At 37.5% G+C, this 14,945-nt stretch overlaps 1 protein-coding gene across 14 annotated transcripts in view; it reads right to left on the bottom strand.

The window, feature by feature from the left end:
- The window catches only part of FAM184A (family with sequence similarity 184 member A), a 123,565-nt gene that overhangs the window by 59,562 nt on the left and 49,058 nt on the right, over positions 1 to 14,945 (bottom strand). For all 14 annotated transcript variants that reach the window (XR_004267836.1, XR_004267837.1, XR_004267835.1 and 11 more), the window contains exons 2-6: positions 12,912 to 13,766; positions 11,903 to 12,038; positions 8,672 to 8,853; positions 5,735 to 5,932; positions 1,852 to 1,974 (exon numbers count right to left, since the gene is read on the bottom strand). Coding sequence is in view for 11 of the 14 variants with exons in the window: in XM_032274921.1 (XP_032130812.1) it covers positions 1,852 to 1,974; positions 5,735 to 5,932; positions 8,672 to 8,853; positions 11,903 to 12,038; positions 12,912 to 13,766 (1,494 nt within the window). In the remaining 3 variants the exon portion in view is untranslated. The remainder of the gene's footprint in view (positions 1 to 1,851; positions 1,975 to 5,734; positions 5,933 to 8,671; positions 8,854 to 11,902; positions 12,039 to 12,911; positions 13,767 to 14,945) is intronic.

Here is a 14,945-nt window from a genome sequence, read left to right as displayed (position 1 = left end):
GACTTGTTCCTCCTTGTCTTCCACCATGATTGTGAGGCCTCTCCAGCCACATGGAACTATGAGTCCAATTAAACCTCTTTGTTTTGTAAATTGCCCAGTCTTGGGTATATCTTTATCAGCAGCATAAAATCAACTAATACAGCTGGTATTCCTACAATTCCTAGAAATTTCTCGTGCCTCAGGGCCTTTGCATAAGCTTTCCTAAATTTATTATTTTGACAAGCCTTGTTAATTACTTACCACCCTTTGTAATATGCATCAGACTTGTATTTACTTGTTTTTGTGACTGCCTCTCCATAGCAGTAGGGACCATGGCTGACTGACTTACCACTGAAACCACAGTACATAACAGTACTTTGGTACCTAATAGCCATTCAATATTTATTAAATAAATGAACGAATGAGTCAATTACAGAAAAACTTAATATATACTTACTAGCAATTAAGAAGAAATAACATCTCTTTAACATCTCAGAATGAAGGTATTTAACTCCTAGAAGGACCCTAAATGCCTTCGCTTTGACTTCGTATTGCACCAGTGCAGCTGCTAGGCCATGTGTGCCTCTGAGCAGGAAAAAGGCAATACCCCTCAGCGTGGAAGCAGCCCCAGAACGTGGAAAGAGAAGCAAACAAAACTTCCGTGTGAACTAGGAAAAGAATCCCTTTCTTCCAGGTAGACAGATCTCTGAGAAAATTTAAGTTTTTCTATACTTCTTCTACTATAAACAATGCTGAAATTTTGTCAAGAATCCATAATTATTTGCTTATGTTAAATACACAAAAAATGAAACTGTTGAGTTAAAGGACATGCCCATCTTTAAGACTTTCATATGTGCTGATAAATCCCTTTCCAAAAAAATTATACAACTTTATATTCCCATCAGCAGTTTCTCAGTGCTTATTTCTTTACCCTTATTAACACTGCATGGTCTCAATTTTTTATCATTGTTAATTTTATGGTAATGGAATGACATCCCATTGATTTCATTTCCAGTTCTTAAATTACACAAAACAAATTGTTCTTTCATGTTCATCTTTAGCTTTTAAAAAGATAATCTGGGTGTCTGTATTATTCTTATTGTTTTGTAAATAATCTTAAAGTGTTAAAGACATAAATTCTTCGTTGGTTAATCTGTCAGTCTCTTACTCCATCTCTCCCAGTTTTTCCTCTTTTTAAATTTTGCTTATGGTATGTTTTGATATAAAGAAGTTTAGCTTAAACTGTATAGATAGTCTATGTTTCAGTTCATAACTTTGATATCAAGTTCAAAAAGCCTTCTTTGTCCTTAGGTTTGTCACTTTTGTGATCATATTTTATTTATATTCATATGCATGATTTTCATATTATATTCCAATCCTTAATCCACCTGGAACTTTGTTGATATAAGGTTGAAGAAGAACTCTGACTTCCCTCTTTTCTCCTCTTTCATTTATATCTAGTCTTAAAAGATCAATGTCATACACTGTTATTCAGATTAAGCCTATTGATTCTAGCTACCATCGTCAGTTTCTATTGAAATTGTAGAAAAAGATAGAGTATAGAGAATAATAAGCTTTTTTTTTTTTTTGAAAAGGGCAGAGAACTCTCTTTTCTTCTTTTCCTATGTGGTGATATTCTGTTTTGCTTCTCCCCACAAAAGCACCTTGGTTTAATGTTTTCGACGGTAAATTTTTACCTGGTAGAACATAACCAGAGTGTCATGAAAAATTCAACACCAATTAAAGTTTTAAAATTATTTTTACTCTAGATATGTTACCTTCACTGAGACTTACCTACCTATACAATGTCACCAGAATAAGTTATTATTATTAATATCTATAACATAGGCAACAGATCTAAAGAATTCTTGCCTCTTGATTGGCTGTATTCAGCTTGTCTTCCAGTACTTCCTTTAGGTGTTCTAGCTCTTGCTGAAGCTGATTTTTATCCTCTTCCAGGTTTAGTTTCTCCTTGTTATATTGTTCTTCCAATTCCTTAGAAAAATAATTTTTAAAAAAATTAACAAAATTGCAAATATTATATACTTTGAAGACTCCAAGAAAAAGACTATTCTGTTTTCTATTTTGAAACTTTGCTCTTCTAATTGGCCTTACCCTTAATTAATAATATCAGAGTTAACAGTGACACCATAGTGGCTTAGATTCTACCATTCTAATTTATGATGTGGTTATAATTTTTTTAAATGGTGAGAACATGTGACCAGACTAGATCAAGTTGAACTCAAAAAACAGAAAAGTATGAGATAAAAAATTCTAATTACCTCTTGAATTAAAAATTCTTTTTCTCCCCTCAAATTCTTTTATATTTACATCAAAAATGAAATCCAGTAGCACTTCTACAACTCAGTGGTCTAGCACTAGAACACAGTCAAGAATGAACAAGTATAAAATGAAGGCAAATTAAAGAGCAAAACTGGTAAAACTGCTAATTACTGAAGACCACTTACTATTTGCCAGGCATGCTACTTAACACTTGGGTAAAAAAGGCAATAAGACTTTAAGCCTGGCCTTAATAAGCTCACAGTATCAAGCAATTAAAGAATATTAAGCAAATTAGACAGGAACAGGGAGTACAGGAGTATATGGAAGGGGAACTAACAATGTCTAGCTTGGCAGGGAAACCTTTAGAGAGACAGCAATTCCTAAGCACTGTTTGAAGGAGTACACCAGTAACAAAAGGTGATGTAGCAAGAGGGGAACATCACATTCTAGGCACGGGAAAAACCATATGCTAACCACCACAAAGGCACAAAAGAGCACAGTATGTTACAAGCAGTTCACTATTTTTATAGGGTAAAATGAGAATAATAATAAATAGGGTTCTGTGTCAGAGGTCCCCAAAACAAACAAGTTTGATGATTTACACTCACAGGACTCAGAGTACAGTCGTACTCACGGCTGTGATTATGGCACAGGACTCAAAGCACACACCACAAAAGACGAAGGCACAAGAGGTGAAGTCTGCTGGAAACCAGATGCAGGTACAAAGCTTCCAAGAGCCCTCTCACACAGGACACGCTTAATACCTCCAGACACCAGTGACAACTTGTGTGAAATGCCGTCCTCATTCAAGGCAGGCTGAATACCTCCAGCAACCTGTGACAACTTGTGTGAAACACTGTCTACCAGGAAAGCTCTTGAGAGACTTGGTGCCCAGGTTTTTTTTATCAGGGACTGATAATACAGGTAGTGTTTTCCTGTCACATGTCAAAATCCAGATTCCCAGAAGGAAAGCAGGTGTTCAGGATAAACCACATTGTTTGGGTAAACAGCTTAGGCCAGTGAGTCATTCTTATTAGGGAATAGGGGAATCCCTCCCAAAATCCAAGTTCCCAGATGCCGGCCAAGAGTCAACTTGCCTTTCTAAGGATGGCAACCTCAAGCCTCCTTTGTTAACAGTTTTACGCATGGGTTCTCTGTATATTTACTCTCAGTTGTGGTGGGTCAACTAGAGTTATGGACAATACAATCCTTTTTGATAACTGAATAGTAAGAAAAGAGAAGTCATCTTCAGCTAAGTGTTCCTTAAGAGAGAATCTGACACTGGAAGGCTATTTTGGAAGGAGGCTGGTTTCAGCTTAGGTTCAGACATGAGGTAGAGAGGTAAGAGAGGAAGAAAGAGCAAGTGATATACAAGTGACTCTGATAAAAGAGAAGGGTAGAAATAAGGCTGCAACAGGGTGGTGAATATGTTCGCATATAGGAAATTTCATGTCATCTGTCTCATGGCAACCACGTTTTAAAGAAAGACTTTAAGAAATTTAAGCAGCTAAAAAAAAAAAGAAATTTAAGTAACTTAAGGCAGGTGCTAGAAAATTAAAATTTAATAAGGTTAAGGGATAATGAGGAGTAAAGTAATGAGGTAAAAATGACATAGACGAAAGATGCTTTGATTCTAGCACTTAGAACTTAATAGAGAGGAATACAGGCTAAAGGTAGGCCATACGTAATTTAGGTATTTCAATAAGAAAGAAGGTAGCTAAGAGATGAAAATGAATATAGAAATGAAAAATAATACCAAAAGACAGCTAAGAAAGAGAGTGCAGAAGAAGCAGTTACCACGGAACACTTCTCTATAAAACTCTGAACAGGTGATACAGGCACCCAGAATTGCTAAGCATGTACACACCTCACATAACTAATGCTGTGCAAACTGGTCCTGGAATAGTGAGCTGGCACAGAGAAAATGACAGAGTCTTGAGAAATAACATGTCATTAATTTTTGTCTCTGGCTACATAAACATATAGTAGTAAGTTTAGAAAGAAATAACATTTTAACAGAAAGTTTTATTTGAATTTTAAATTAAGTTTAGGTCTTAGATATTTTTCCCAACTAGTCATGTCACAAAAGGAAAGTATACTGAGGCAGATCTCAATTCATATCCTATCTCTTCTTAATAGCGTTGTGGCTCTGAGGAAATCACTGAGGTTTATTAAATGTGTTTTACCATCTAGATAATAAAAGTGACTTTAATCTCCCCGTCATAAGTATTAAGGTATATATGAGAAAGTTCTTTGTAAACTGTTAAGTACTATTAGTGAAATACAAAACAACTGTCATTAATAAATGCCTACATAATGATATTTAAATGCCTGGGGTTTGTCAGATCTGGAACTGAGTTGAAGGCCTGAATGAGTCTTACTATATGCATGTGCTTGAGCACATCCCCTCTTCAGGAAAATGGGTACAGAAATCAAACCAATAACGTGTCATAAGAATTAAATTTTTTAAAAGATGTAAAACATGACTGTAGTATGTGGTACACAGTAAGAAGTACTAATAACTAACTTTTATCATCACGTGCTAGCACATGACTGGGTACTCCATACTTTATCTGACTTAATCCTCACAGAACATTTTAAGATGGATCATATTTTCCGTCACATGAGGAGCTTGAGGCATCGCTTTTGGGGCTCAAAGTAATACAGCTAATAAGCAAAGAGCTCAGTGTAAGGCCACGGTCTGTCAAATGCTTTGCTTTTTCTACTATGCAATTCTGTCTGTCATATATTACTATTAGCAAGGTGAATACTTAATTGAGGAAGAAACAAACAAAACAAAACATAAATCATTTTTCCAAGGAATAAAACTGTCTATGAGAGAATATGTGCTTTCAACTGGTTAAGACTTCCTGAAGACACACCTATTTGGTTGTCTCATGAAGAGACAGCTGAAGGACAAAAACAGTGTTCTATTACAGCTTATGTGAAGTAGCAATGTCTAATTATCAATTCAATAAGGTATGTCCCATATCAAGAAATATCAGGTTATGTTGCTCTTTGAATCATGACTTCAAGAATGATTACAAGACAGCGGCCATCAAAATGAAGCAAACTGGCCAGGCATGGTAGCTCAAGTCTGTAGTCACAGATCTTTGGGAGGCTAAGGCAGGTGGATCACAAGGTCAGGAGTGCGAGACCAGCCTGGCCAACATGGTGAAACCCTGTCTGTACTAAAAATACAAAAATTAGCCAGGTGTGGTGGCACGCAGCTGTAGTCCCAGCTACTCAGGAGGCCGAGGCAGAAGACTTGTTTGAACCCAGGAGGTGAAGGTTGCAATGAGCCAAGATCATGCCATTGCACTCCAGCATGGGAAACAGAGCGAGACTCCGTCTCAAAAAAAAAAAAAAAAAAAAAAAAAAGTAAACTGTTGCTCTACAATATAGGTCACACCAGACTATTGCAGAAATCTCAACGATTTACAACGCAATAAAAAATTATATTTTTACTCACCATTTGCAGTTTTTTCTTATCCCTAATTGCATTACTGTGGACAGCTTCAATTGCCATATGATGCTTCCAAGCTAATTCTTCCAAAGTCTTAGAATGGGCCTCGTTTAATTGCATCACCTCCTCTTCCAATCTATTTTGCAGGTTTTTAAGTTCCCTTTCATAATAGTCTTGTTGAGTTTTCTTTGCTTCGTTTACTTTCTAAAATGAAAACAAAGATCAATAACTGGTACCTGCTTTTTTCATTACTATTAGGGTAATTTGAATACCCTATAAATATGGAAGCTTGAATAAGCTGAGTGCTATGGGTCCTAGACTATAAAACATGAGAATAAGTAATTAGTGTTCTCCGAAAGTGACAGGGTACTCCATACAAAATCAAAAATTGTAAAGCAAGAGATAAAATAGACTATTATCAAATTAGAACCAAATGTGAGTTAATACACCTGCAAGGTTAAGGGCTTCCTTTTATGTCAAAATAGTACACAAAATGGCTTACCAGTTAACCCACCCAAAGGATATCACTCAATATAATTTTGAATGTCAATCACGTACCATTTGGGCATTCACAGTTCTAATAATGAAAAAAGTCAAAGGACTGTGGCAATATAGTTTTATAAGTTCTATGAGAAAGGGATGTTGACGCAGGCTTGAATTTTCTGTACCTACCACATCTCATGTTGAAATGTGACCTCTGAAGTTGGAGGTGTGACTAGTGGGAGGTGTCAGGATCATGGAGGTAGACACCGTATGAATAGCTTGGTGCTGTCCTTGCAATAACGAGTGAGCTCTCACTCTATGAGTTCACATGAAATCTGGTTATTTAGAAGAGCCTGGCACCTCCTTCCTCGCTCTCGCTCCCTCTCTTGTCTTGTGACATGCTGCCTCCCCTTCTCCTTCCAACATGATTGTAAGCTTCCTGAGGTCTCACCAGAAGCAGATGCCAGTACTACATTTGATGTACAGTCTGAAGAACTGCACGCCAAATACTCATCTTTTCTTTCTAAATTACCCTGTCTCAGGTATTCCCTTATAGCAATGCAAAATGAACTAATACAGATGTATATCCTGTGTTATGAGATTATATTAGAAGGATGCTTAACTTGGATGGGGTGGGAAAGAGTGTGTGTGTGTGTGTGTGCGTGTGTGTGTGTGTGTGTGTGTGTGTGTGTGTGTGTAAGACAGAAAAAGACAGAGAGATATCAGGGAAGGCTTTTCAGAAGAGAAAACATCTGAACTGGTAATGACATTCTCTCATTTAATTATTACAACAAGTCCATAAAGAAATTAATGATAAAATGTCAAGCCTAGGTCTGATGTCAAAAGCCTACATTCATAACCGTTTCTATTGTTATCTAGCATTGAAAAGATGACAAGTAGCTAAACAGATGGCAAAGTTTAAGGAGACAGAAAGTCCATGCAGCTAAGCAGTCTGGAGAGAATACAGGATACAAGGTGAGAAAATGGTGACAGATGGGGCTCAGAAGTAGGCAGGAGTAAAATAATGAGAAGGGGGCTTTTTTATACTAAGAACTTTGAATTTTCTCCTGAAGCGACTGAGAAATTACTGAAGTTTAAGTAACTGATATACTTTTAAAAACAATCATTTTGGAAGCAGACTGGTGAGCCAACTGAAAGCAGAGATTGCTGTTAGGCGGTTGTGACTATAATCCAGTCAAACAATGACATGTGCCTACACCTCAGATCTATAAACGGGTATGAGTAGGGGAGGATGGAATAAACATTTATTAAGGGAGCAGAACCAACAGGACTCTGTAACAGATAAAGGGGTTGAGAAAAAAGTAATCAAGAATGACTTTCAGATTTTTGATTTAGCAACTAGATAGACTGTGATGCTACTGGTTGAAATAAGGAGTAAAAGAAATTTAGTACTTTTGAGAGGAGAAAGTTTTGGTCATGTTAACTTGATATGTTTGTGAAAAACACAAATGGAGATATCAGTATAAAGTTTTATATATATAAAAGGACTTAAATTCAGGGAAAATGTCTGGCCTGACCCAAAGATTTAGAAGCTGTCACTGAATAAGTGACAGTTGATGTTACTAGAATGAATGAGTACATAGAATGAGATGAAAACGCTGGAAACATCAATGGTAAAGGAACAGATGGAGGAGAGAAGTTCACAAAGAAGACTACAAGGCCAAGGAGGTAGGAGAAAAATGTGAAGAATGTGAAATACCAAGAGAAGAGAGATTCTAAGTCAGTGGGTAGTAAGTACCACAGTAAGTTATGATCCACCAAGTCCAGCAATCAGGATGTCACTGAGGGCTGAGGCAAGAGTAAATTCTGTGGACTGATGGTCAGAGAAGACTGCACCAGGTTAAGGACTGAATGGAAGTAAGTAAGGAGCAAGGAGAATAGACATTTTTAAAATACTTAGACACTGAGGGAAAGAGAAAGTAAAGGATGTCTAAAACTCCCACTTGGTATTGTGGGTATCTGAAAAACTGGAATACATATTCAGCAATTACTCTATAAATGATGTCTCACTTGTTAAACTAGAAATTCACTATGTTGGTATTCAAATTTTAAGAGCTTGAAGTTTGTCATCTTTTCAGTTCTACAGAAATTTTCTACTTGTATATGCAATAATATATTTCATTAATAGACAAAATATGATTATAAATATACACTCCATTGAAGTAAGAATTTATTCAATTTATGGCTTGAAATAAGCTGAAATGTCTTAAGAGTTTTTTTTTATATTATATAGATTGTTAGCCACATATTTTGAACAAATATACAATATGGGATAGTCTAGCTGTACACCCATTTCCTCAAAATTAGAACCAAAACTAACTACTAAAGTAGAAAATGTATTGTTACTGTGGAGTAGCAAAAAATATTCCAAGTATTTCAAATCTGAAAAAGATGAAAACTGAACTCTTTTGGTGGAATGGAGTATCCATTACTTTTTACCTTCTCCAGTTCTACAATCTGTTGCTTCTGCTCTTCATCCAGACTTTGGGTTTTGCTTTGCAAAAAAGCTCTTTCCTCTTCAAGTTGAGATAACCTCTCATTGGCTCTCGATTTTTCTGATTCTAAATCTTTAATTGTAACTTCTTGGGTCATTTGAGTTGCTTGAAGCATTCCAATATGACCTATCCCCCAAAAAGAAAATCCCTTCAATTTAAAAATCAGTTGTACTATGAGATAAACAGTTTATATTTAATAATACAACTATACTTTATACTTAAGTAAAATAAATGGTCTACATGTACAAATTTTCCTTTTTTTCACTACATAAAATGAAATATTTACACAAAAATACTTCTTACCTCACTAGAATAATTTAAATTAAAAAGTCATTTTCACATGATTAATGTTGCTCCCTGAACCTTGTACCATTTTGCTGTTTCTTTTTTTTTTTTTTTTTTTTTTAGATGGAGTCTCACTCACTCTGTCACCCAGGCTGGAATGCAGTGGCATGATCTCAGCTCACTGCAACCTCCACCCCGGTTCAAGCAATTCTCATGCCTCAGCCTCCCGAGTAGCTGGGATTATAGGCATGTGCTACTGCTTCTGGCTAATTTTGTATTTTTAGTAGAGATGGGGTTTCACCATGTTGGCCAGGCTGGTCTCAAACTCCTGACCTCAGGAGATCCGCCTACCTTGGCCTCCCAAAGTGCTGGGATTATAGACATGAGCCACCGTGCCTGGTCTTGCTTTTTTTTGTTTGTTTGTTTTTTGTTTCTTTTTTTTTGGGGGGGGGGGCGGAGTTTCGCTCTTGTTACCCAGGCTGGAGTGCAATGGCGCAATCTCGGCTCACCGCAACCTCCGCCTCCTGGGTTCAGGCAATTCTCCTGTCTCAGCCTCCTGAGTAGCTGGGATTACAGGCACGCGCCACCATGCCCAGCTAATTTTTTGTATTTTTAGTAGAGACGGGGTTTCACCGTGTTGACCAGGATGGTCTTGATCTCTAGACCTCATGATCCACCCGCCTCGGCCTCCCAAAGTGCTGGGATTACAGGAGTGAGCCACCGCGCCCGGCTTGTTTTTTGTTTCTTTTTAAGATTGCAAACTAAACAGGTTGAAGTAGGAGCAACTCCTCAGGGGTTCACAAGAAAGTCTCCTGGGAATAAAACAGGGAGGGAGAGGATGCACTGACTCACACTGTGGCACCAAAATGAGTGATTTGTTCTTTTCTAATCTCTTTATTTTCAAATGCTAACATAAAGAGGAAGAAATTTGTATGTAGGAAACAAAGATGGCAGATAGCAGTTTGGTTGAAACTGAATTTGCTTCAGACAAGAGGCTAGATAAAGACCTAAAGTGAAGCCTGTAGTCCTAGCTACTTGGGAGGCTGAGGTGGGAGGACTTTTGAGCCCAGGAGAGTTCAAGGTTTCAGTAAGCCATGACTGCACCTGTAAACAGACACCACACTATAGCCGGTAACATAGCGAGACCTTGTCTCCAAATAAAAACAACCAACCAAGCAACAACTAAGGTGGTGTAAGACACAGATAAGGGGAGCCAAGTTATGAAAGAATCTTTAAAATGACAGCAAAAAGTGGGGAAGGTAGAGAAAAATGAGGGGAGAGACAGAAAGATGAAAAATCAGTGAAGAAAAGGGTCTCATAGAAATAATAGTTTAAGGCAGAGGTTCTCAAAGCACCTCGGACCAGCATCACCAGGGAACTCTGGTTAGAAATGTGACCTACCCCAGGCCTACTGAATCAGAAACTCTAAGGGGAGTGCCCAGCATCTGTAGTTTCACAAACCCTTCAAGTCATTCCAATGTGCACTAATGGCTATTAAAAACAACTACTTTAGAAGAAGGAAAATCTGGGATTCACTGATAGGCCGATCAAAATCAAATGAGATCTCCCAAAAAACCAGCTCAAACAGCCTTGCTGGGCACACTAAACACTTAGACAAAATATAACTTCAGAACTGACACAAGTCACCCACCTCCTTCAGTAAGGGCTGTGAAACAGCATAGCATCCACCTGAGAAATGGGCAAAGCTTTAGTTTGCAAAAACGAACCTTAATAACAAGCCCTAAGAAGTGAAATGCTGTAATTTACATACAGTTCAACTAATTTAAACACTTTAAAATATTTATTTTTTCAGTGAGACCTCACCTCTAAAAAAGTCAGCCCATGGCACACCTAGAGTCCCAGCTACTGGGAAGGCTAAGGTGAGAGGATTACTTACGCCCAGGAGTTTTGGGCTACACTGAGCTATGATCATGCCACTGCACTCTAGCCTGAGCAACAGAGCAAGATCCCATCTCTAAAAACTAAATAAATGCTGGCATGGTGGCTCATATCTGAAATCCCAGCACTTTGGGAAGCCAAGGTGGGAGGATTGTTAGAGCCCAGGAGTTTGAGATGGCAACATGGCAGGATCCTGTCTTTACAAAAAATTTTTAAAATTAGCCAACCAATGTGGTGCACACATCTGATCCTAGCTACTCAGAAAGCTGAAGTGGGAGGATCACTTGAGCCCAGAAGGTCCAGGCTACAGTGAGTAGTGTTGGTGCCACTGTATTCCAGCCTAGGTGATTGAACAATACCTTATCTCAAAAATAAAATAAAATAAAATGTATGTTTTTAAAGGACAACACCTTTTGAAAAAGAGTGCTTCATGGCTTCATTTTATTTTCTTCTTTTTTTTTTTTGAGACAGTCTCGCTCTGTTGCCCAGGCAAAGGGCACTGGCACGATCTCAGCTCACTGCAACCTCTGCCACCGGGTTCAAGTTGTTCTCATGCCTCAGCCTCCTGAGTGGCTGGGATTACAGGGTGTACCACCATGCCCAACTAATTTTCGTTGTTTTTAGTAGAGATGGAGTTTCGCCACATTGGCCAGGCTGGTCTTGAACTTCCAGCCTCAAGTGATTTGCCCACCTTGGCTTCTGAAAGCACTGAGATTACAGGTGTAAGCCACTGCCCCCAGCCGTTTTTCTTTTAGTGACTAACTTATTAGTGGTTTTACCTGCTAACTCTCAAGTTTTCTAAATATATTCCTAAGAATAAAAAAGTTATTTGTGTATCTTTAAGTAATCAGTAAGATATTAAGAATGCTTTAACATATTTACAGTCTAAATAGTTTTAAAATATTAGAAGAAAAGACAAATGTTATCTTGAATTAACATTTAAATGTTGGTTTTAGCTAAGCATTACATCAGAAACTGTGGTCAGACATACTAGCTTTCAGGACAAGATCTGAAGCTTGCTGTTGTAAACGTTCTCTGGCAGCTGCTAGCTCACTTTCCACTTCTTTGTGCTTGCTTAATAGGGCCATTTCTCCCTCCTTGGCATCATCAAGCTGTTTTTGAAGTACCTAAGAAAAATTAAATGGGCTTTGTTAAAATGCGGGAATAATATTGAGTTAAATAATTCATTTAAATTATAAGTGTCAGCCTTCTCTTATTCAGAAGTCATGCTAAACTATATACCAATTTTTAAATCTATAAGTATTGGTGACACTTATAACTTGATATTTTCATAAGCCACATGACCCAATCAGGAAAGTCTATTCTACCCTTTCTAATCCATTCTAATGCTGCACAGACATTAAAAACATAGCCATGAAATTTTCTAAGCCAACAAAACAAAACTTGCGGACTTCTGGTATGTTTTTTCCCACAGACTTGTACAATACATCTCTTAAATTCAGGTTTAGAAAGCAATCAATTTTTTTATCAATGTCTGAAATATCAGCTAGCAGGCAAACCATTATTAGTGAAATGAAAATAAAAAACCATAATTAAACCTTAAGCCCAACATTAAAATCCATTTGTAAATAATTAGCAATATTTCTCCCCCAGAAACAGGGTATTGTCTCGCCAAACTCGCCTTCTCACCCAGGCTGGTTTCTAACACCTGGCCTCAAGCAATCCTCCTGCCTGGGCCTCCCAAAGTGCTGGGATTACAGGTATATACCACTGTGCCCAGCCAATAATTAGCAAGGTTTTAAGCTTCTCTCTTTGAGCCATTAATATCTGAAATTCTGAAATAACAACTACGGGGTAACACAAATTACCCCGTCACTGATTTTTCTCACAAAGGAAAAGCAGGAAAAGGTTAAAAAAAAAAAAGGCTAAGTGGTGTGAGGCAGCCGATCTAAGTGGGCCAGACTGCTCTCCAGCCTACAAAATGAATACACTTAAAAGAAATAAAAAATTCATGTGTGAATATAATATTCTTTACTTACCTGAACATTGTTCTCTGCTGTGGCAAGTGCCGTCTGAAGCTTTTGGCATTTGTCAAGAAGACTTCCAGCTTCATCCTGTACCATCTGTAACTCTGTCTTTAATTTTCCTATGGTTTTTCGTAAAATTGCTTCTTGTCCCTGAAATTCTTTTCTAAGATCAGCTTCCTTTTCCTTGCTGGCCTGTAGGCTTTCTGCTGTAAAAAGCTGTGACCTTTTCAAAGTATCAAGCTCACGTTCATAAAAGGACTGAGCTTTATTCAACTTGCCTTCATAATCCTCAATTAGTTTCTTCTGTTCAAGTCTTAGCTCCTCAAGTGTTTTGTTCAAGGCCTCCACCTCCATTCTGTGTAGTTCTTCTGTCTTCTCCTGCCCTTTATTTACTGAGGCACTGTGATCCTGCTGTGACTTCAAAAGCTCTTGTATCTCCCGTCTGTGAGCAGTTCGCAAGTCTTCCAATGCCAATCGTTTGTCTTTTTCAAACTGTACTTGAAGTTGCCCAAAGCTCCGTAATTTTTCTTCAAATTTCCTTCTAATCTCTTCGACCTCTCTAGACATGGTCACTATGCGTTGGACATGCTGGGCTTCTGCACAAAGTTGCATGTCCTCAACTCTGTGCTTATAAGCTTCAAATTCTGTCAAAGCCTGCTGCTTCATTTTTATGTGATCTTCTAATGATGCCTCTAAGACTTGAATCTTTCTTCTAAGGTCTAGCTCCTCTGTTACTTTGCTTTTATACTGCAATATTTTTTCTCTTGTTTCTGCAAGAATTTGTTGAATTTCTTCTTCATGGGCATCTTTGAGGGCTTGAATTGCAGATTCATGCTCATCATTTTTAGTGTTTAAAGCATATATTACCTGCATGGTTTTGAGTAAGAAGGGAGAAGACAACTGTGAATCCACACTATTTTCTAATTTGAAGTTAATTCTTTCATTTGGATTGATATTTTTCTATGCACATAATATTAGCTACAGCTAATATTAAATACTGAAACTTGATACAATTATTTTTGTACTCACAGAATAATTTACTTAGAAAATTTCTACCTTAGCACAATCTTAAGATTTGTATTTAAAGACTTTTCAGTTAGAATTTTAAAGGATTCAAATTTAAGATTGTTTTTCTACAAATGAAACAGCGAAGAGAAAATGGACAAAGGAGGCGCTTGGCCTAAGAGAAAGAGTTCTCCATATGTCCCAATCTAGCTTACCAGAGACTGTGAAGGGAGGTTCAGGAGAAAAAGTCTCATAGTAAGACTCTGCCCTATATTGGTGTCCTAGAGGTATGAGAGGCTTTTTACATGAGGAGAAGACCTAGGCCCTAAGTTTTCCCAAAAGCCTCTTATCTTTTTAATGGCCAGTTCAAATATTTTAAATTTTAAACTTTCCTTTTCCAATTCCCCTATGGTTTGCTTTTAAAGCTGATTTTCTTCTCTCCTTAAGTTTCTAGTGATCTCTTTATAAAACCCAATTTGTACTTTTTCTCTTCATATTTCAAATGTTGTAGTTTAACTCACTGGCTAGTTTTCTCTCTGCCTCCAAGCAAGCCCAACTCCTTAAGCCAGTGTTTTAAGCACAAGTCTTTATTTTCACTTTAGTTCCCATGTTTTAATGATTTCACTGAGATGTCCAAACCTTAATTTCAAATGACAACATATTCCCTGTACAGTAACACTCTCCTTCTTTTCCTCTGTTCCTTGGATTCCCTCCATCATATCACTGTGGTCACATGGTGAAATATTCATGACTGTTATTTAAGGCTAAGAGATGTGCCCACTTTCTTTCCCCTGAAGTGAAAAGAAGTAAACATTATACGATCAAAAAATCCAGAAGCTAAAAATCAGTGTCTGGAGATTTATTCATTGTAATGTGATACTACTCTGGTTTTAGAAATGAATTCCAGCATGAGACACCAGAAACTGCAGTTATGATTGAAAAGTGTAGTCATTTTTTGTAGAGATATTATCATGCAGCCTGACGCAACTGTGGCAGACTGGCTGGCTCTCCAAATACCACAGCAACTCCAGATCCTACTTG

Source organism: Sapajus apella, unplaced genomic scaffold (genome assembly GCF_009761245.1).
Source record: "Sapajus apella isolate SASKATOON/1434 unplaced genomic scaffold, GSC_monkey_1.0 scaffold6, whole genome shotgun sequence".
NCBI classification, from domain to species: Eukaryota; Metazoa; Chordata; class Mammalia; order Primates; family Cebidae; genus Sapajus; species Sapajus apella.
Note: the sequence above shows the minus strand (reverse complement) of the source record. Positions and strands in the feature narration are given on the sequence as shown.